Source organism: Bubalus bubalis, chromosome 11 (genome assembly GCF_019923935.1).
Source record: "Bubalus bubalis isolate 160015118507 breed Murrah chromosome 11, NDDB_SH_1, whole genome shotgun sequence".
Taxonomy (NCBI): Eukaryota; Metazoa; Chordata; class Mammalia; order Artiodactyla; family Bovidae; genus Bubalus; species Bubalus bubalis.
In genome coordinates, this window is record NC_059167.1 from 50,278,826 (window position 1) to 50,299,192 (window position 20,367).

General features: G+C 43.5%; 1 protein-coding gene across 10 annotated transcripts in view; it reads left to right on the top strand.

Moving 5' to 3' along the window:
• Window positions 1-7,585, top strand: part of TCF12 (transcription factor 12) — a 392,641-nt gene extending 385,056 nt beyond the window's left edge. For all 10 annotated transcript variants that reach the window (XM_025295665.3, XM_025295667.3, XM_025295663.3 and 7 more), the window contains 2 exons: window positions 1,923-2,076; window positions 5,230-7,585. In XM_025295665.3, coding sequence (XP_025151450.1) covers window positions 1,923-2,065 — 143 coding nt within the window. In that variant the 3' untranslated portion in view covers window positions 2,066-2,076; window positions 5,230-7,585. The remainder of the gene's footprint in view (window positions 1-1,922; window positions 2,077-5,229) is intronic.
• The last annotated feature ends 12,782 nt before the right edge of the window (window positions 7,586-20,367 follow it).

The window sequence follows — 20,367 nt, forward strand, 5'->3', positions numbered from 1 at the left end:
ATAGCCCACCATTCTCCTCTGTCCATGAAATTTTCTAGGCAAGGATACTAGAGTGGGTTGCCATTTCCTTCTCTAGGGGATTTTCCTGACCCAGGGATCGAGCCCAGGTCTCCTGCATTGCAGGTAGATGCTTTACTGTCTGAGCTACTAGTAGAGCTTACTGTAGCATATTCTCTTGGTTCTTCCAGTCCTAAGTGTTGTCTGACTCATTGTAGGAGTCGACAATATCTTGTCTAAGTTGAGTTTTGGGCTCATGTCCTTTCCTTTCCAGCTATCTTAATCATACCTCCTAGATCAAGTGTGACACAGAGTCATAGTTAGCTAAGAGTGATGTTCCATGGTAAGAGAAATGTGAGAATGTTTCGATTAGGAAATGTTCAAATCCTGTTTGGATTTTACATGTTAATTTGTGCCCTCTTTTCAGTCTCTCTGGTCATGGTATGAGACTCTTGCCTACACAATAAAGGGGATGTGACACCTCATAAAAGACAAGCTTCTCGTTAGTCAGAGGTGTACAATCACTTGTTAAGAAAGCAGCTCCTAGTATTTTTACATAATGATGGACATGCCAATTTCTACTATAAGTTATCCTGACAAATTAAGTACCTTCCTTCTTTCATTGCCTCCCCAGAGTTGTATAGGCTTCGTGTCTTTTCCTAAATGCAGGGGCCTAGATGATGAAGTGTTATCATGTATGAGTAATAGTCAATAGAGTCAGTAGGTTTACCATATAGTAAAGTCTTTTATCTACTTTTTTAAACTCAGAAGTGAACTATAAATGCATCTTGATATATGCATATTCAAATATGTTTTCACTTTCCCTGAAAGAGGAGATGCCTTTAAAAAAAAACTCTGCTATGTTGCATTCAGCTGAGCCATCATTTTAAGAAAATCTAATATGTAAAAAAAAAAAACCACAAATTATACAAAGTATTGTTTTCATTACAGACTAAGTGATCTTTTTATATTATATTCATTAAGACATTTTAATCAGTTTATAAGAATAAATGTAGCAACTTTTATACTGTATATTATAAACTGAAACAAAAAACTATACCAGGAGGCACCATGAGTTAAATATCTTGTACTTACAACTCATTTAAAGAAATTACAGAGGAACTGTTGTTCCTAAGTAGGTTTTCATCCAGTGGGTCTTTAGTTCAGTGGATTTTCTTTACCTTTATTTTATATGGTAATATCCCATACTATAAGCGCCTTTGAAAATGCCCGCATCAGAAGTTCCATTTGGTCTTCTCTGCTATCTAATTTATATACAAAGCGGTAAAGGTTTTTATAACCTTCTCAGTCACAACCCCAACTGTAGAAAGAACATCTCAGTCATCTCGTCCTACATATAAATCAAAGAAGAAAAACAGATATACTCAGGCTACCTCTCTTCCTGGAGGAATTGGCACACTTTCCTATAGAGGAATGGCTGAGAGTATCTCTTAGTTTATCATTTTCTGAACTGGCAGAATTCTGGATAAAGCACAGATGTCCCTCTCCAGTACATAGAGAGTGTCAACATTCATAGCACTTCAGAGTATCATACCTTTGCAGGACATTGAGGAGATTCAGTAGTCTAATAACAGCACTTGCTACAGTGTTTGGATGAAACAGTAGAAGAACGGCTTTTAGATACCAATGTAGATCAAGTCAAATCCTGGAAACCCGAGTCATGAGAAGAATACACAATATGATCAGTAAGAGGTATAAGTTTCAAGGCTCATTTAATGCTGAGGTGTTTTGTAAGCATATCATTGTTGCCTCTGCAGTGTTACTTATCATGGGAATGAAATTACAGAGAGATTGCTAATCCCCACAGAAAGAAAAAATAGCAGCAGTTTGTTCAGTTTAAGACCCAAGAGTCCATGATTCATAACTTGTGACTCTAATGAGAAAATTATTTTTCCTTATTTCAGAGAGGAACCTTAACCCCAAAGCAGCCTGCCTTAAGCGAAGGGAAGAAGAAAAAGTTTCTGCCGTATCGGCAGAGCCACCAACCACACTGCCAGGAACCCATCCTGGGCTTAGTGAAACTACCAACCCTATGGGTCATATGTAAACAGCAGCCAGGTAAGTATGTGTGTGAAAAAGTACATGGAAGTCCCCCAGTTCATCTCAAAGTTGAGTTAGAACCTTTGAATTCTAACCTGTATGTTCTCTGGTGGCACTGGTCATGATAAAGGTCACATGTAATTTGGAATCCAGCAGCTTATTTTTCTGCTGTGCCATTTTGTACCAAATTACTGTTCTCTTCAAAATGTGATACTGTGTGTGTGTGTGTTAGTGGCTCAGTCATGTCTAACTCTTTGCAACCCCATGGGCTGTGACCTGCCAGGCTCCTCTGCCCATGGAATTCTCCAGACAAGAATACTGGAGTAGGTTGCCATTCCCTTCTCCAGGGGATCTTCCCAACCCAGGGATCAAAACTGGGGTCCTGCATTGCAGGCGGATTCCTTACCATCTGAGCCACCAGGGAAGTATACTTTGATTTATAAAGAATTTGGGACTGTTATGTTCTAGATCATCATGTATACTCCCTCACGTGAATATTATTCTGATCCAAGAAAAAGACAGTACTATGATATATCTGTCAAATAATACTTTTGCTACCACTGGTGGTCCTCATTCCCCTACCCAGAAGTACTTGGTGGCATCATCAACCAGTTTTTTTGTTAGCCATCTGCCTCTTCTTTATCATGAGATCTTCATACATAAAACAGTGCTTTCTTCCACTTGAATCATTAATGCAACTCTGTAATACTCATATTCCTTCTCCTGTAAGAATATCAGTTACACCTTCTGGAATCTATTCAGGAATGTAAAGGTGTTGTGTACAACAGAAACAGAGCATCCTTCTCTTGGGAATTTACTTGTTAAAAGACTGGGTTTTTTATCTTCCTCTTCATGAATTAAATACAGTTTGCTTCTTTGTGATTTTTTTTTTTTTAACAAAGTGACAACAGTGGTAGCAGGTTGTTGTCCAAGTAGTTGGATAATGTGAACCGTCTTTTTCTTAAAATATATACATTCATTTTATCTGTAAGTTGTAAGGTTAATGTTTGCTGTGACAGAAATTAATATAGAACATAATTAAATATTTGGATCAGTAACAAAATACAGCTTGCAGCATGGAATAGGTATAGAGATGGGAACTTCATTTTTATAACCTGCCTTCACCAGTGTATAGTTATTTTCCTAGTTTAATCAGCAGAGTAAAAGCAATAAGTAAAAGTAAATGGATGTGAGATTTGGAGCAGGAAAAATATATTCAGTGCAATTTCATTTTGTTAACTTTGTGGGTATCTCATTTTGAATTTCATTTCATTTGGAATTTGATAGAATATTTTGTAAACTACAAATGTTAGTTAATAAACCAACTTTACTTGAAGAAATTGATTTCCTACCACCTCTTCATGTATCCTTCTTAGGATTAAACTAGACAGAAATGGATGATTTCATTTGGGTACAAAGAAAGGAAAGTCTTGATGTAATTATTTAGGTGTCAACTATAATTCTAACATTAGCACACTGGAAAAAGCTCTCAATCACCTTTCCCACCAAAAAAAAAAAAGAAAATCAGCAATATAACAGACTATGCTTGTCCAAGAGAAGAGCTAGTTGAATTACAGATCCTCTAAAACCCATGCCATTGCTTCATGTCCTGTGGAGACTATAGAATATCATGAAAAAATATTTTTATTCAAAAATATGTTTTAAGGTCTTTAAAATAAAAACAAGCCAGTGTTTTTCTGTGCAAAAGTGACTTTGTAAGTTGGCAGCTTATGTAGAGGTACCTTCCTGTGGTCAGGTACTAGGTAACCTGGTACCAGGTAACCTGCTTCTTGTGAGAAGAGCATTTGACATTCAGTGTCACATCGCCTGCCTCAAAGGCTTTGTCTTTTCTTGTGTCTCTCTCGTTTGCTGCACACATTTCCTCTTATTCTCTAGCTCTTTCTCAGTCAGCTTTCCCTACCTCACATCTCTCTTCTCTCCTACTGTTTACTTCCTGTTCTTTCATTGCTTCTGTATCTCCTACTGCTTTCGTAGTTCTATTTTTATCTCTTTTATGAGGAAATTCCCCAACTTTAGGTTAAAAGTAAGCCTTGAGCATTGTCACCTATCAAAAAGAATCCTTTTTTAAAAAAGTATGAGGGAGAGGGGTGGGAGTTGTTCAAGGTTATAAGAAATGTAGTAAATGCACTTTGTTCCGTAAGGTTTCAAAGGCCTCATGTGGATGAAATTAAAATATGTTTTAAAGTTAGCTAATTTCATGAAGTCAGTTTTCTGGTTTCACCTGATAACTTTCAGTTCTTTATAGAACTGGATAGCGGATTAAAACCAGTAAGAGATAATCAACTACTAGAATCAAAATGATTGATAAAAATGGATGACAGCAGAATGACTGACTAAAAAGTGCAAGAATTTGCCACCACGTAATATAAGGCGAAGTAGCTTTGACTGTGGCAGTTATCCATCCCTAAGAGCATCACTCTAATATAAAACCATTCTGTGCTCCTTGTTTAATAAAAAAGTGAAAGGTATGATTCTTCCTAAAGCTGTTTCCATCCAAAATGGGTGAAATGGGAAATTTCAGAGCTACTACTATATATATTATATTAAGAATATAAATATAAAATTGTACTAATAGAGTAAAATTCTCTTAATAAATTTGTTGAACAAACATTTATTTGAGGACCTACTGTGGACCAGGAACTGAAACCAATGTGAAAATGAGTTCAAAGTGAAAGTCTTTTTATTCAAAACTTTTGTTTTCTGAGGTCCCTGCCCTCAGAAACTTTCAGTTTAAATGAGAGATATGTAAACAATTAACACAGTACAGTGAACTAGATGTAGCAATAAATATATGTTTTAACGGTGTCTCCCCACTGAGAACTGGACAAGCAGAACCTCAGAGCTCAGGTATTGCCAACCTGCATGTTGCCAAAACTAAGGTTCGCATAATTACCACAGCTGTTACAGAATCCCATATTTTGGAATTCTATACTTACATGAGTTCCTTTAAAAAACTTACCACACACATCAAGACAAACCATTTTGGTTATACCTTTAAAGAAAGAACATTTATAAGTTATGTAACTGAATTTTTTGTCAACCTGGGCATAAATGAGGAATACCAAGTTGTTTTGTTTCTGGGAAGGTGTTTATTTTTACCAGTGATGTCCTAATTGGTTCTCTTCTCTCCCTTGGCTCTCCCTACCACAGTTCCAGAGTTATCAATAGGCTAGATAGAAGGTGACCTCTCCTCATAAGGACTTGGACAACTCAGATTATCTGAAGACACAAACCTGATAGGAGGGAGAAGAAAAAAAACACTTGAAGCAAGAAATGCAAATGTAATCCTACGATCAAAGCAACTGGTCAACACTTCCATCAGAAGTGAAGATAGGAAGCTCATCAGATAGAACGTCAACCCATGAGATGTTTGCAACAGATCATTTTGTTGCAAGCCATGTGTCGCTTCTGCACAATCAGAGACTGTCTCGATCTCTCCACTCACCGTGGAAGTTGCCTTGTGCCTAAACTGAATTGACAAATGCATTGTAACTACAAATTTTATTTATTGTTATGGAACTGTAAGGTCTACATATAAAGGGAAAAAGTTAATGTGGAAAGCTGATCTCCACTCAGCTGATGCCAGCATTAGTTAAAGCTGTTCACGTGCAGAGAACAAAGCAGTGACAACCATTGGCCCTTAGCATTCCCGGCATACCTATTAGTGTCTTAAAAAGGAAGGGAAAAGTCTTTTGTTGCCCTCTCCTGTCCTTTTGCCATATGAATAGTGTTTTCCATGAAATAGGAAAATATTACTTGGTATAGCATTTCTCTCGTGTTCATTTTTTCATTCGTTTTTATTTTTTTGTTGTGGCTGTTGTATTTGGTCTCTGAATCTGAATAGATTATGGTCACAGTCCAGAGTCCTCCACGTAGCTCTATGTGCTTTGCATATTTACCTTACAAAGATAAGCAGAGACGATCTGTGACCATAGCCTAGCTAAGATTTTAAAAGGGGAAATTTTGTCCCCTAGATTTTCCCCAAAATAAATATTTGCTTTATTTCCAATAATAACCAAGACTTTTCAAGCTTCTAGGTTTTCATAGTAAAGCTTGTAATAGCAAGAAGTGTAAATTACAAGTGAAGAATTTACTTTTTAGAAATTGCTTTGTTTTCCAAGCAGTAAGTACTACATATAGTACTTGTAAAGTGTTAGCTATAAGTAAGCACAAAATGGATTTAAAATACAAAGAAGATTTTTCAGGCTGTGATTATGTTGAACATAACAACCCAGTAGTCAATAAGGCAGGTAGTGTGATAAATGAACACACCACTCTGAGGCTAATTACCTAATGGAATATAAGAGCAATGGTCACACGTGTGTCCTCCTCCTCACCTTTACTTCTCTGTCATTTGGATGGCTGGTCAGTGGGGAGGAATTGGACGGGTGATGTAATCAACTGCAAATCGTCTGCCCCGTCCCAAGAAGATGAGCCAGATCAGCATCAAACCAGTCCTAGTCAGTCCATCTTAATACTGTGCATTAAGGCACCCCTCTGTCTCTAATCCTTAAGAGTTGTTTTTTAAGACATAATAATCACTTTGAACTTCCATGAAACCTGTCTTCCACCACAACAACCCTGGGAGAGAAAAACATGCTGAACAAGGTTGTCTTGGCTTAATAATTCCTCATAGCCAATATCAACAGTGGCAATCAGCACACAGAAGAAAGGACCCAAATCACTATGTAACTTAAAGATTTCTGTTAATTTGAAAGAACAAAAACAATTAAGACAGAACTTCAGATCCTCCGATCAGGATGGTTCCTAACAAATCATTCTTTTGTAAATGTAGTGGACATTTTGGTTACTTTAATTTGCCTGTATTCTCCGATTACATCAGACTCTTATCTGTGGCCTTGTTCTTCATTTCAGTGTTAATCAGCTAAACAGAAGTTGTTGCTTATGATGTGTGAGTGAACATATGCCACTGCCTGGCCTTTTTCTTCGGAGCTTGTTGTCTTTTTCGCTATATTAGACTCTGCAGTATGCCCAGAAGCTTTCCTTCATAAAATAGAAAGAAAAAAACATTTGGCTTATTTTTCACTGTAGCTAGTCTTTTATACAATAATCTTGTAAGAAAATTTCTTGAATTCTAAATATTACTCTTTCTAGATTTTTGAAATCGAAAAGTTTTCAGTAAAAAGTTTCTTACTTTATTTTATTATATTAGGTAGTAAAAATGTAGGGTTATTTACCATAACCTGTTCATTAATATCAGAAATTTACAATAGCATTTTAAGACCATAGTAGGATTCTAGCATACCGTGTAGTACCTATGGAGTATTGTAAGAGCTAATTGTTCGAGATGAATTGCTTCTCATCTTGTTCTCCAGTTTCCATTGTTGGTTTATTGCAGATTTGTATCCTGTGTCAAATTCAAGGTATTATTGATAAACCTTTTCAACCAGCAGCAAGAAGTTCAAAATTTTTTCTGTCACTGTAACAGAAAACACATTATGTATATAACATTTATGTAGCAATAAATGTGCCATCTTTTTTTTAACATAGTAAACTAGTGAGTTTTTTACATTCCTCTCTCAAACAGTAATGCATTCTGGTTGGTTTTTTTTCCCCCACCATCTCATTGCTCCCAGGAATGCCCATACTGCATTTTTTTTCTTTTCTCCTAGCTTTCTTGAGATATAATTGACATATGATATTGTGAATGTTTAGGGTGTACAACTTCATGATTGATATATGTATATATTGCAAAACAGTTACCACAGTAAGTTTAGTTAACATATGCATTAGCTTAATGTAGTTCTTGTGTGTGGGGGCGGGGGCAAGAATTTTTAAGGACCACACTGTTTTTCTTTTGTGCATTGTCTGTGACCTTATCTGGAAAACCTATCAAGACAGAATCAGGTTTGTAGAACTAAGCTGATAATGTAAGTCTGTAGCTTCTCTGGGTTATATATTTCTCCTCTTAACCCTCTCTACTGATTATAGTGGCCACTTAGCCTTTTCCTGAAGGCTGACCAAACGGTGATTAGTAGTTAAAATGTACTTATTTACAGATTTAGAGCAAAAATGAAGATAGAAAAAGACACAGATGAAGCTTTTCAAATTAACATTCTTTGAAGCACTTTCATATGTTTTATGCCCCCTTCTTCACAAAAAGCCTGTGTATTAAGGGATGGTATTTTACTGTTTTCAGATTAGAAGCTCTGCGTTTATCCCAGTTTCCACATAAACCCCCACTAACACTCCCCCACCAAAAATATGCATAATGATTATCCACAAGGACCTCATGCCAAGCAAGAGCCTAAAAGAAACAATGGATAAACTTTTTTGGACAAACATTTGTAGGGTCTATATGTGAGACACCCAGGTCATCCTCACACCCGCTTGGAATCCTGCCAAATTGCTTTTCTTGGTGAATTACAAAATCTGCTGTTCATATTGTAGACCCAATGGATCAGTTCACCTGTGGGAGTTAATGAAAAGAAACATTTTAGTCTGATTTCTCTTTATACAAATTGATAATATAAAAAGCTCCATCTCAGAATAAAATATGGAATGTCAGAGCTGAAATTAAATCTCGAGACTGTCTCGTCAGTTCCTCGTTAATAGATTTCTAAAAACTGAGGCCTAGAGGTGTTGTATGTCTCCAAGAGCACATAGCTAGTAACAGACCAAGATACTTAAAATGTGTCCTGTATAGGCTCCTTGCCTTTCTGTTCTTTGTCTTGATAGATCTTTAGGCCAGTTCTATTCAGTAGCTTCACTTTCTTTCCTCTACTGCATTTTTTCTTTCTTTTTCTCTCTTCTAGTTCATTTACTTTTTCTTCCACGGAAACGCAAAAAATTTAAATGTACATCACATTGTGTGTGTGTGTGTGCGCGCGCATGTGTGTATGTGTGTTTAAGGTTAAAGAGTATTAGCTTTGTCATCAGTCTTCAATTCAGTCTGAGCTCAACATCTAATTAGCTCCATTTCCTTATCTGAAAAACGGAGATCCTATTAGAATTGTGTAAGTATTGAATGAAACAATGTATGGAAAGCTCTTACCTTGGTTCCTGTCACATAAGTACTCAATAAATGATTAATATTTTTAAAATAAATAGTAGCTTTCCTTGTAACCAGCTCCCAGGAAGATTCTTCTCCAACCATCTTGTGAAGAAATATAAAGGGTAAAATCAACTGCAAGGTAATGTCAGCCCATCTTTGCAGGAGTCTGCATTCTTTGGGGGCAATTCAATGAAACATTTATATTCCATGCCCTCCAATGGGTACATTTTATTTAAAAAAAAAAAAACTTCACAATTTGAAAGAATGAGTCAGTAAGCTTTGCCCGGTCACACTTCATGGGCTGACAGCTATGTCACTTTGGGTCTTCAGGAAGGAGATACCAAGATGGAATTAGAAGTGCGGGGGTTTATTGGAAGTAGTACCTGTGGTGAGAAAATCAGGAGTAATAAGGATGGGCTTCAGACCATAATGCGGATCTGACATCTGTGAAAGGAGAGAGGAAGGAGGATTAGGTAGGGAGAACCATGATTCTGTAGCTCTAGAGAAAGTCCTGGGCAGTCCTGAGGGCCAGGAAGATTGCCCATTGAGTTTTGTGTTGGACTTGGTATGGCGCCAGGGTCCCTGAGTTGAGCAGTCACCTGGGAGTAACCTGGGGAGACAGGCCTCGGTTTGAACATTCCAAAGGTGCTGCACCTGGAGGCTGGCAGCTAACTGCCCTCCCCTGACAGGTTACCCCTTAAAGGGAGATCTCAGAGGTGAACCTCCATAGCTTCCACAAGACTTCATTACTACTTCCTACAGAAATGGCAGAACAAAACAAGAGGGTCTTCTGCAATCATTGGGACCACAGCTGACCTCAACAGCCTGATCAGAATTTCCAAAACTGCAGTTCTTTCTCCCCTGGCATTATGCAGTCAAAGAAACCTACATGTGTCATCAAGAAGAATAATCCCGCTCCTCTGTCTCCATGGGCCATGATGTGGACTGGTATAATCTGGGTCTGAGTCCCTGAAGTTGCTGTGTTAATCTGCTGTTCTTCACTGGACACTGTGATGGTCTCTGCCTTCTGGGTCAGTGAATGGTCCACGGGGTCTTTATGACCACCTGGGTTTGGAAGGCCACAATGTCCTCATTGTTTTAAGGTGTTTATCTCTGCTCTGTACTTGGGGCATGTTCGTGTAAGTGGAAATTTCTTGTCTTTTTCTTTCCTTCTTTAACCAGTCATTCGAAAAGACACCCTTAAAAGGCTTTTCTGTTGCCTTTGGTCTAGACTGCTAATCTAGAACTGATGCGGAGCACTGCTGTATGCGCCCAGTTTCTCCTTTCTCACTCCTGACAGCGGGTGCCCCCCTGGACAGGGTGCCTGGCTGTGTGGTCTCTCAGGCTCTGGACATTTTTATCCTTGGGCACTGCAGGCACAATGACCAAGGTCTCCGAGCCTGTTAAAGCCTGTGAAAATGCAACCCGAAAAAGTTCTGAAAGATTAAAAATAAGCTGAAAGTTTAAAAAACTGCAAAAATGAAATTAATTTTAAAAACAATTACAAAAATCATTTCAAATTTTTATAGCAAACAAATATTTAATGTTGGATTTGAGCTCATTTAATATACTTGGTATTCTTGCCTGTAAAATCCCATGTACAGAGGAGCCTAGTAGGCTACAGTCCTCGGGGTTGTGTCTGAAGACTCAGACACAAACTGAGCGGCTGAGCAAAGAATATGATGGAAAGGACTTAAAGACCTTCCGAAGACCTGACATCCTCAGTTCCTTCAATTCCAGTCTCTCTCATTTAATACTTTTGTCTTTGGCTTCTTAATAGTCCCGGGAAGACATACAGCCATGTCTTCCCCTCTGGAGGTGAGGGCCACCAGTGTGCCTCTGAAGATCTAATGTGCCTAGGCCATGAGGACCTCCAGAGAGCCAGAGTTCTTTAGAAGCACCTCCCTTCCTCCCACGGTGAGGCCTTTCTTCCTCTGTCCCGTGCAGCCCTTTGAGATTCTTTGCTTTGTCTCATTGCTCTGGCCCTCTTCAGCCGTCTTACAAGCCTTGGTTTTCCTCGTTGGACTGAGGTGGTAGCTCAGGTTGGGAGCTGGTCCAGGACAGGATGTCTGGTCTGCAAGCTGGAGGGATCACCTTGTCCTGAAATACATACAGTGTCTGTCTGAGTACTCCCAGTGGCCACCCTTGCAGCTAGGGAAGCTGGATGGTGTTCCAAAGCAGCGCAGTGGAGAAGCTCTGGCCCCTCCCTTGCAGGGCTGTGGGAACTGGGAGGTCCTCCCGTGGGGCCGCCCCACACTCAAGCTGCAGCCCCTGGAGCCTCTCCTGACACCTCTGTCCTGTGGGGCTAAACCACCAGACCCACTCACTCCAGGGCACCCCCAGGCCATCCCACCTTGCCCTCATTAAAGCCTGTGCTGAAAGGAGCCAGGTTGTTTTTCAGACTCTTTCTCAGGCAGGGAGGTATTGATCAACCCTGATAGTGCGAGGAGCTTGATCTCACCCCAGACTGGCAGAGATTAATTAGCCTGATTCCCTAGCATAATCCCTAATTAGGCACAAGAAGAAAGGAAAGAAAGCACAAAGGAACTATTCTGTCCAGAGCTGGAGGGGGAGGAGCAGGAAACCAAGGAAGAAACAGGTAAACATGTCCCAGCACCCCTGTGCCTCCTGCCCACTCCCAGCCCGCCGAAGAGCACAAACAGTGCTGAGGAGGGGGTGTCTTCCTGCAAGGATTGCATATGAAAATGTGTGTTTAGTTTCTTTGCTTTGCTCCCTGCCTAACCACACACAGGAAGGTGCGATCAAACCGGACGCTTTGAAATAACTGCCCTAGGCTTGCTCAGCCTTCAGGAGCTGAGGATGCTGCAGGGGAGAACAGCTCCACTGGGCTGGAAGAGAAAGGTTGACTAGGGAGATGGAAATCACCCTGAGACCCAAGTAGAAATAGTGAAAGGAACCATTTCCTGCAGCAGTGAAGGAGGAGCCATCTTGTTCTATTGTTACAGGAAGGGGGACCCCTTCCAGGGCCCAAGAGTGGGCTCTAACACTCAAAAGTGAATTGTCTGAGAAGACACACGTGCTGACAAAGCAAGAGACTATATTGGGAAGGGGTGCCTGGGCAGAGAGCAGGCGGGTAAGCTTGGAGTCCTTACCACTGGTATATCAGTACTTAGTTGCTCCATTCTTTCCGACTGTGCAACCCCATGGGCTGTAGCCGGCCAGGCTTCTCTGTCCGTGGAAGTTCTCCAGGCTACAATACTGGAGTGGGTTACCAAACCTTCCTCCAGGGAGTCCTCCCAGCCCAGGAATCAAACCCAGGTCTCCCACATTGCAGGCGGATTCTTTACCGTATGAGCCACGAGGGAAGCTCTAACCACTGGACCACCAGAGAAAGCCCTACTAGCATTTTCTAGAACTTTCCAACCAGGACTAATGAGGGTAGAGAGGGTAATGGGAAGAAGGAGGGACTTCACTGAATAGCCGTGGGATTTGCCCTATCAAAACTTAACCCCTCAGAGCTTCAGTTTCCTCTTCTATAAAATGAGGGTAATTTATAATACTAGCTCGTGTGATGGTTATGAGAATTAACTGAGGGATTCAGCGGTGCATGTGCATGCCGCAAGTAGGCACTTTCTAACCCACCTAACAAAAGCAAACCAAGGGAACAGCAAATCAGAAAATGATGTAACTGTTAAGAAAATAGTTGTTTATATTTTTAGATGTGATTGTTTTTCTAAACATATGCATCTTTTAGAGATGCATATGTTGTTGTTCAGTTGCTAAGTCGTGTCCGACTCTTTGTGACCCCATGGACTGCAGCACACCAGGCCTCCCTGTCTGTTGGGGGCCTGCGTGAGGCACTCCGCCCATGGCAAAGGTCATGAGGAAGGAGGCTTGACATACGCAAAGGCGGGATCGAGCCTCAGGAGTCCCCCTGGAAATCCTCGAGCATCTACCCCCATAACCAGAGCCTGCCTACTTTACTACTTTGTGCTCTCACCTACACCTCTGACTTTACAGGGGGCTGTCCCCTACCACCTCTTTCGGAGAAGGAGTTAACCTAGAGCTCCAGTTAATAAAAACTCCTGGGCGTGACAAGAGTGTTTTAACCTATAAACTCCTCTGAAGGTTCTCTAGCCTGCCTGACAGGCTTGTCCGGCCACATGTGATTGCTCACAGCCTCCCAACTGTGAGAGGCACGAGATGCTTTAAACCTTCTAAAAACAGGTTCTTTAGAGAAGTTAGAAAATTATTAGTATAAGTATAATGGGCTGATTCAAAATTGTATTGGTTAAGGCTTTTTTCATTTGTTGAGCCAGTGTTTACTGCTAAGTCTCCATATCCCCTGCCCTTACACACATTAATAAATATATAGAAGAAATAAGTATTAACCTTTGATATTAATCATGTTAGACCTTAGGCTAAGTAAATTCTTTCCTTAACTAAAACCCACTACACCCTCACCCTATAGGAATGTAACTTTATTTGGGTGGTGTCTGTTTTAAGAATAATCACAAAAAAAAAAAAAAAATAATAATCACCCCTGGAGAAATAAGTGTCCTGGTTGACTGACTGCTGTCACAAGGAGAGGGTCATAAATTGTCAGCAGGCCCCCCTGGCCAGAAGATGATGTAACATCCCTAAGACCTCTGTATACATTTGTATGAAGCACCTGACTTTGATAAAAGTCAGGACTGCTGACCCCGCGCGACTTTTGCATAATATCTCAGTGTATAAAAGTAGACCATGGAAAATAAAGAATTGGGATCAGTTCCTCGAAAGACTGGTCTCCCCATGTCTCTCTCTCACTCTGGCTGAGTCTCCATCTGGAGCGCGGAACCCACCATGCTTACTAATTATGCCTGGGCTTCTAAGATCTGACCGGGGAGGCCTCAGTGTCTCCTCTCCTTCGGGAGAACGGAAGGACGCCTGTGGCCTACGTAAGTGGTGCAAACTTCTTGTCTTGAAGTTTTATTGGTCCCCCGCGTAAACCAAGCTACTCAGCCTCTTTTTGCCACTGAATTTTCCTACTGAGCTATCCTCATTCTATTACTCTTTATATCCTTAATTAACGTTTAATTAAGCAGTTGTTTGCTGACCCTCGCCTACGCCGTCTCTCCTTCGAATACCCTGGATCAGCCGGGGCTGGACCCCGGCACCTGTCCTTTACTATCTCCTGGAGCTCGCTCAAACTCACGTTCATTTAGTCGGTGATGCCATCCAACCATCTCATCCTCTGTCGTCCCCTTCTCCTCCTGCTTTCAGTCTTTCCCAGCATCAGGGTCTTTTCTAATGAGTCATCAGAGATGCATATATTGCAGTGTTTACAGAGGGAATGATGAGGTGTCTGGAATAAGCTTAACTATAAGGTAGGCAGTGGGGGTGGGATGGGATGAGAGGGTTTAGTTGAAACAAGATTGTGAGTTGTAATTGTTAAAACTGGGTGACAGATACACAGGGGTTCGTTATGCTCTTTATTTTGTAGAGATGTTTGACATTTTTCTTAAGTTGAAAGAGAGGAGGAAGGGAGGAAGAGGGGGGAAGGGAGTGGGCGAGGAAAGATTCTGCCCGAGTGTCCCTTCCAAAAGCTTCCCTGATCCCCACACTGGCAGGGACGGAGTGTGTTTTCTGCTTATCCGGAGCAGTGAGGTCCCTGAGAAGACAGGAGGGACGTCCAGAGAGCAGCCCCAAACTGCAAAGTCCCTGCGGGGGCCTTGGAAACAGTAGGACAGGGTGACAATGGACAGTGGAGCCTAGCACGGGTGGTGCCCATGACACGGGGCTTAAGGGTCACGGGATCAGAAAAGGTGCATTAGAGGGGAGAACACCGACAGCTGTGGAGAAGGAAGCAATGAAGTCAGCATCCTACCGAAAGAAAGGGGCGGGGGGTGGCAAGGTCGGGGTGGGGTGCTCCAGGATTAATGTGGTCCTTCTGAAGGAGGAAGAGAGGCAACTGTACCCCTAGGCGGATATATCTGGAGAGACACAGGCCACTCAAAATAGTTCGTGGTCTGGAAATTGGATATGTCTGCACCCCCCACCCCACCCCAACCCCTCCATGCTCCCACCAACTGACAGATGGCGCCGGTTCTAGGCTCTGGGCCTGCCACCATCGGGGGCAGAGTTCCCCCACATGCCTGCCTGGGGAAGACAGGCACCCCGAGCCCTCAGAGGACTGGAGCAGCCCCGTTTCCCTGAGGTCCCCACAGGACTGAGAAGCGTCCTGCAATGACCCTTCCTCAAGGAAGGGTCGTGTCCCGGAGCAGCTGGCATGGGGGAAAGAATGTGTTGGGGTAACGTGTCCAGATCTGCTCGGGGAGGCTGGTAATGGGGAGAGATGACTCTGCCAACCAGTTTGAGGAAAAGTGGATTTTGCAACAAGCTCAATGATGTTAAAAGCTTGGGTGAGGGCGGCCTGAGAAGACCAAATATTTAATATTTGGAAAAGAGACTGTCTAAACAAAGCAATTAGGACGCTCCTTTGTAGTGATATGAAAGAGATGAATTGGGTTTATCCGACATCAAAGGACAGGAGACACAATGGGGAATGAGGCCCATGGGCAGCGTGGGCAGGGCAGAGCAGAGACTTGGGTGTAGAGGAGGAGAGCTGTCTATAGTGTGTGTTTGAGGATCGCTTTGAAGCCTCCTCCCCACTAAGACTTTCTCCCACTCAGTTAACACACTTCCTAAAACCTCCCCCAAAACTACCTTTTCAAAAGCAATGTTTACCACCAACCAAGAGAAACACAGGAGCCTGACCTCCGCTGTTTACCAAAGGGTGCTCACAAAGGGTTCTTTCTTGAAGATAAACAGGACGAGGGCCTGCCCAGCTGGTGGAGCTCTGGGATTCAGCTGAACTGGGTGAATCCTGCCTCTGCCTCCACTGACTGGGTAACCTGAGCAAGTCATTCAGCCTCGCTAAGCATTAACTGCCTATAAGATGAAACAGTAACCCTTAAGTCACAAGGGCACAGTGTTGAGAAAGGAAGCTGGAGAAAGGGAAAAGGCTCCTTTGGATGAACTCTGATGAGCACAAGAACTAAATCTGTCACCCCAGGGGACCTTCCCCAGAACTCTAGAAGAGAGCTGATTATTGTCTCCACGAAGTACCCTGCATCCTCCTGGGCCCCTCCTGGGTACCCAGTAGGGGCCAGGTACCTACTGCACAGCCTGCCAGCTCTGGCTGGCTTGTTAGAACACAGGATGACTTTTGAGGTTCATTTAAGCCCCAAATTCAGTGATGCTACTTTTTTTTTTTCATTTTTTCTTTGCTGGGTCTTCTTGTGCCGTGAGGGCTTTCTTTAGTTGTAGTGAGTAAGCATAGTTGCCCAGCAGCATGTGGGATCTTAGTTCCCTGGCCAGAGATCAAACCCACGTCCCAGCATTGGAAGGTAGATCTTAACCTCTGGACCACTAGGGAAGTCCCCAGTGATGCTACATTCTTGATCTCACATTTTGAAGTGTTTTTGGGTGAAATGATATCTGGGTTTTAAGATATTTCAACAACAACAACAAAATAAGTACAGGGTAGATCAAATAAGAATGTCAGAATATTGATAATTTTTGAAATTAGATGAAGGCTTCTTATTTTATTCTCCCTTACTTTTGTGTACATTTGACATTCTTCATAAGAAAAAGTTAAAGTTACAAAAGTGCATTTCAGGTTCTCGTAGCTCCAGTTCCGTGCCGGTTGGGACTGAAGCTGAGTTGATGGGACTCCCTGCTCCTCCCTCCCGTTCTCCCCACAAAATTCAGGGTCTCCTGAAGTGCCAGGTCCTGCCCTTGATGCTGAGGGAAGCACAGAGATGACCATGATGCAGACCCGCAGAAGAGGCTGAGCCATTAATGAGAAACAATAAGATAGTAAGGGCCCACCAGGGTGTGGACCCAGGGCTCTGGAATCTGAGAAGGGAACAGTTAACTCAGACAAGAGAGCACGTCAGGGAGGACTGCCCACAGTGACAAAGTAATAGCAGCAGCGGCAGCAAACGCTGGCTGCTAGGGGGCTGTGGGCCTCACGTGACGGGGGGTTAGAGCACAGGCCCGTTCACTATATTGCGGCGTCTCTTAAACTTGCTAAGCTGAGCTGAATTCTAACTGAATACATTCGGATTGACCCATAATTGAGGAGTCAGACGTGCCATTGAGCCGGCAGGAAGTTCAAAGCTCAGTCCAGCCATTGACCTTGGGTCCTCTTAGAAATAAATTAGGTTTCCTGGGCAAACCTCATTCCCATTCCCCCATTCATATAATTTTTCAGTTACAAATAATTTTTTTTTAAATTTCTTACAACTCCGTGGGTCAGGGAATCAGGCGGGGGTCAGCTGGGCAGTTCCTTTGTTCCACATGGCACTGGCTGGGATCACCCTATCCTTGGGGGGAGCTCCAGTCTAGTTGGGGTGTCAGATAGGTTAACACCAAGTTCAAGAAATGTTCACACCTTCCAACTTCATGGGTAGGAGTTCTTTCTAGTGGATGAAAGGATTCCAAGTTAAACAATATTACTGTGTTAGCCAGCTAAGTCCACATGGAGTCTGGAGAATGCACAGTGCAGTACTTTACTCCTAGTTCAAGTCATATCCTCTACAACATGCAGATGGCACAGGGCAGGGCGAGGTGTGTGTGGAGGTAACCCCTGCCTCCTACTCTGCCTATGCAGGGCTGGGAGTCCTGGGACCTCCGCCCACTGGACTGACTCAATGATTCCGCAGCTAGCCTGGTTATAGGCACCCTGCCCCTTCTCCTTCCTGACTCTCTTCCCTGCCTCCTCTTCTTCCCGTGTGTCTTCCTCTTTGTATCCGACCAGAGCTGATCCAATCATCCAGGACCGTTGTGGGTGGACAGAGGAGAAGGGCCATCACATCCTGGAGGCGGGTGTCTGGGAGATGGCCAAGTCAAGGCTCCCACAGTGCATCTCCCTGGTGGGATCAGGTGCCAAGACTTCACTCAGCGTAACTAGAGGCCCCTGCACTGTCCTAGCTTTGGGGTGGGCGTGGACAGGAAAGGCTGAGGATTTGAGGGGAGATGGGGATGTCTGGAATTCACACCCCAGCCCCTCCACTGGTTATAAAAAATGGGGGGCAGCCCAAGGAAACAGGGCTCTGGGCCAGCTCCCCTCCCTAGGTACTCAGTGAGACTCAGGGGAGAGGAGGGAAGGCAGTCCTTTGAGGATCAGGTGACTCAGGGTGCAGGCAACCCCACAGTTAAAAGTGCAGTTGTGTTTCTCATGATTCTGTGGCTCAGGAATTCTTGTCCCACCCTCTCTCTCCAGGCCTGGGCAGAGGAGGGGTTCCCAGGCCCCGGCAGACACTCTCGGGTCTTCCATTAATGCCGGGCAGCCCTCTGGGACAGGCTGGTCTCTCTAAGCTAGTTTGGGGATATCTCAGTGGAAGGAACCACGGGAACCTGCAACCAGGTAACCCTTCGTGGTGGGCTTTACCCAGTAGCCCCGTGGGGTTTTCAACTGGGCTGCTTCCTTGCCTGGCTCTCAGCTCCTATTTGCTGCCTGGCAACCTGATCCTACTTATCCTGGAGGGAGAAATCCCATCTCCCGCCACCCCCCCCACACCCTCCCCCACACTCCTTTCTAGAGCAACGAGGATGCGTGGCTCAGTCCCTTGTCTAGAGTTTGGTGGCAGTGCGTCAGGTGGATGGGGATGTGGATTGGGGCCAGGAAATTTTCTCAATCATTGAATAAAGGATTTAGTTATTTAGACTAATTAGATATGTTACACTATTTTTTACCACATAGATTCATTTTTCAAAATGTTTAATGTCTCAACTTTATCCAGACTGAAAGGCCTATAGAAAGCAAGAAAGGTGTAGGGGAGGATCTTTGAATGTGCCTAGTGAAAAGCACTGGCTGGCTGATTCCCTGAGAAAAGGAGCATAGCCACTGAGAACTGCCAACCCAGGGTCTAGAAACGGTGAGTGCTTCTCCATTGAGGGTGAGCAAAGTCAGATAAAATGCTGCTGCTGCTGCTGCTGCTAAGTCATGTCCGACTCTGTGCGACCCCACAGATGGCAGCCCACCAGGCTCCTCTGTCCACGGGATTCTCTAGGCAAGAATACTGGAGTGAGTTGCCATTTCCTTCTCCAATGCATGCATGCATGCTAAGGCACTTTAGTCATGTCTGATTCTGTGCGACCCCATGGACAACAGCCCACCAGGCTCCTCTGTCCATGGGATTCTCTAGGCAAGAATACTTGAGTGGGTCAGATAAAATGAGGGAGCTCAAAACAATGGAGGGCCTGGAATAGGGGAGGGGTGTTTTATTTATCCTCTCAATGGGGAGTCCTCCAGAAATATCTGGGGTCCACAGACAGCTCTTTATTCCAGATCGCAGGCATTCTCTCTTTTCTCCTGCTGAGAGAGCGAATCCTAAAAAAAAAAGTTACTTTTTAATTTATTTTTTGGTTGTGCTTGGTCTTTGTTCCTGCCTGCAGGCTTTCTCTAGTTGCAGTGAGCAGGGGCTACTCTCTAGCTGTGGTGTGTGGGCTTCTCCTCGTAATGGCTTCGCTTGTGGTGGAGCACAGGCTCTGGGGCTCTCAGACTTCAGAAATTGCGGCACAGGGGTTTAGTTGCCTCACAGCCTGTGGGATCTTCCCAGACCAGTGATGGAACCAGTGTCCCCTGCATTGGAAGGTGGATTTTTAATCACTGGACCACCAGGGAGGAATGTGGGGTTTAGTTGCTAAGTCATGTCCAACTCTTTTGCAACCCCATGGACTGTAGCCCGCCAGGCTCCTCTGTCCATAGGATTTCCCAGGCAAGAGTACTGGGCCATTTCCTACTCCAGGGGATCTTCCCAATCCAGGGATTGAACCCTAGTCTCCTGCATTGGCAGGTGGATTCTTTACCACTGAGCTACAAGGTAAGCACTGAAAGTGAAAGTCGCTCAGTCATGTCCAACTCCTTGTGACCCCATGGACTACACAGTCCATGGAATTCTCTAGGCCAGAATACTGGCATGGGTAGCCTTTCCCTTCTCCAGGGGATCTTCCCAACCCAGGGATTGAATCCAGGTCTCCCACATTAAGGATAAATATTATGATCAGGAATGATCCAAAGACACATCAAACTATTTGCAGGAGTCATTTAACTTGGCCCATTTTGCAGCTGTCAGTATTGGTCTCCAGACACGGTCAGTGAAGGCCCCTCCAAGGGGCAGTTTGGGGTCAGGATGGTGTTGGGCTGCTTTCTACTCCTCCTTTGAGCCCCTCAAATGAGAGGCGAGGTCCAGAGACAGGATGCCCAGAGCCACTGAAGATACAGCCCTGTTGGCCAAGAGGGTGCTGGTCAGAGAGAACCA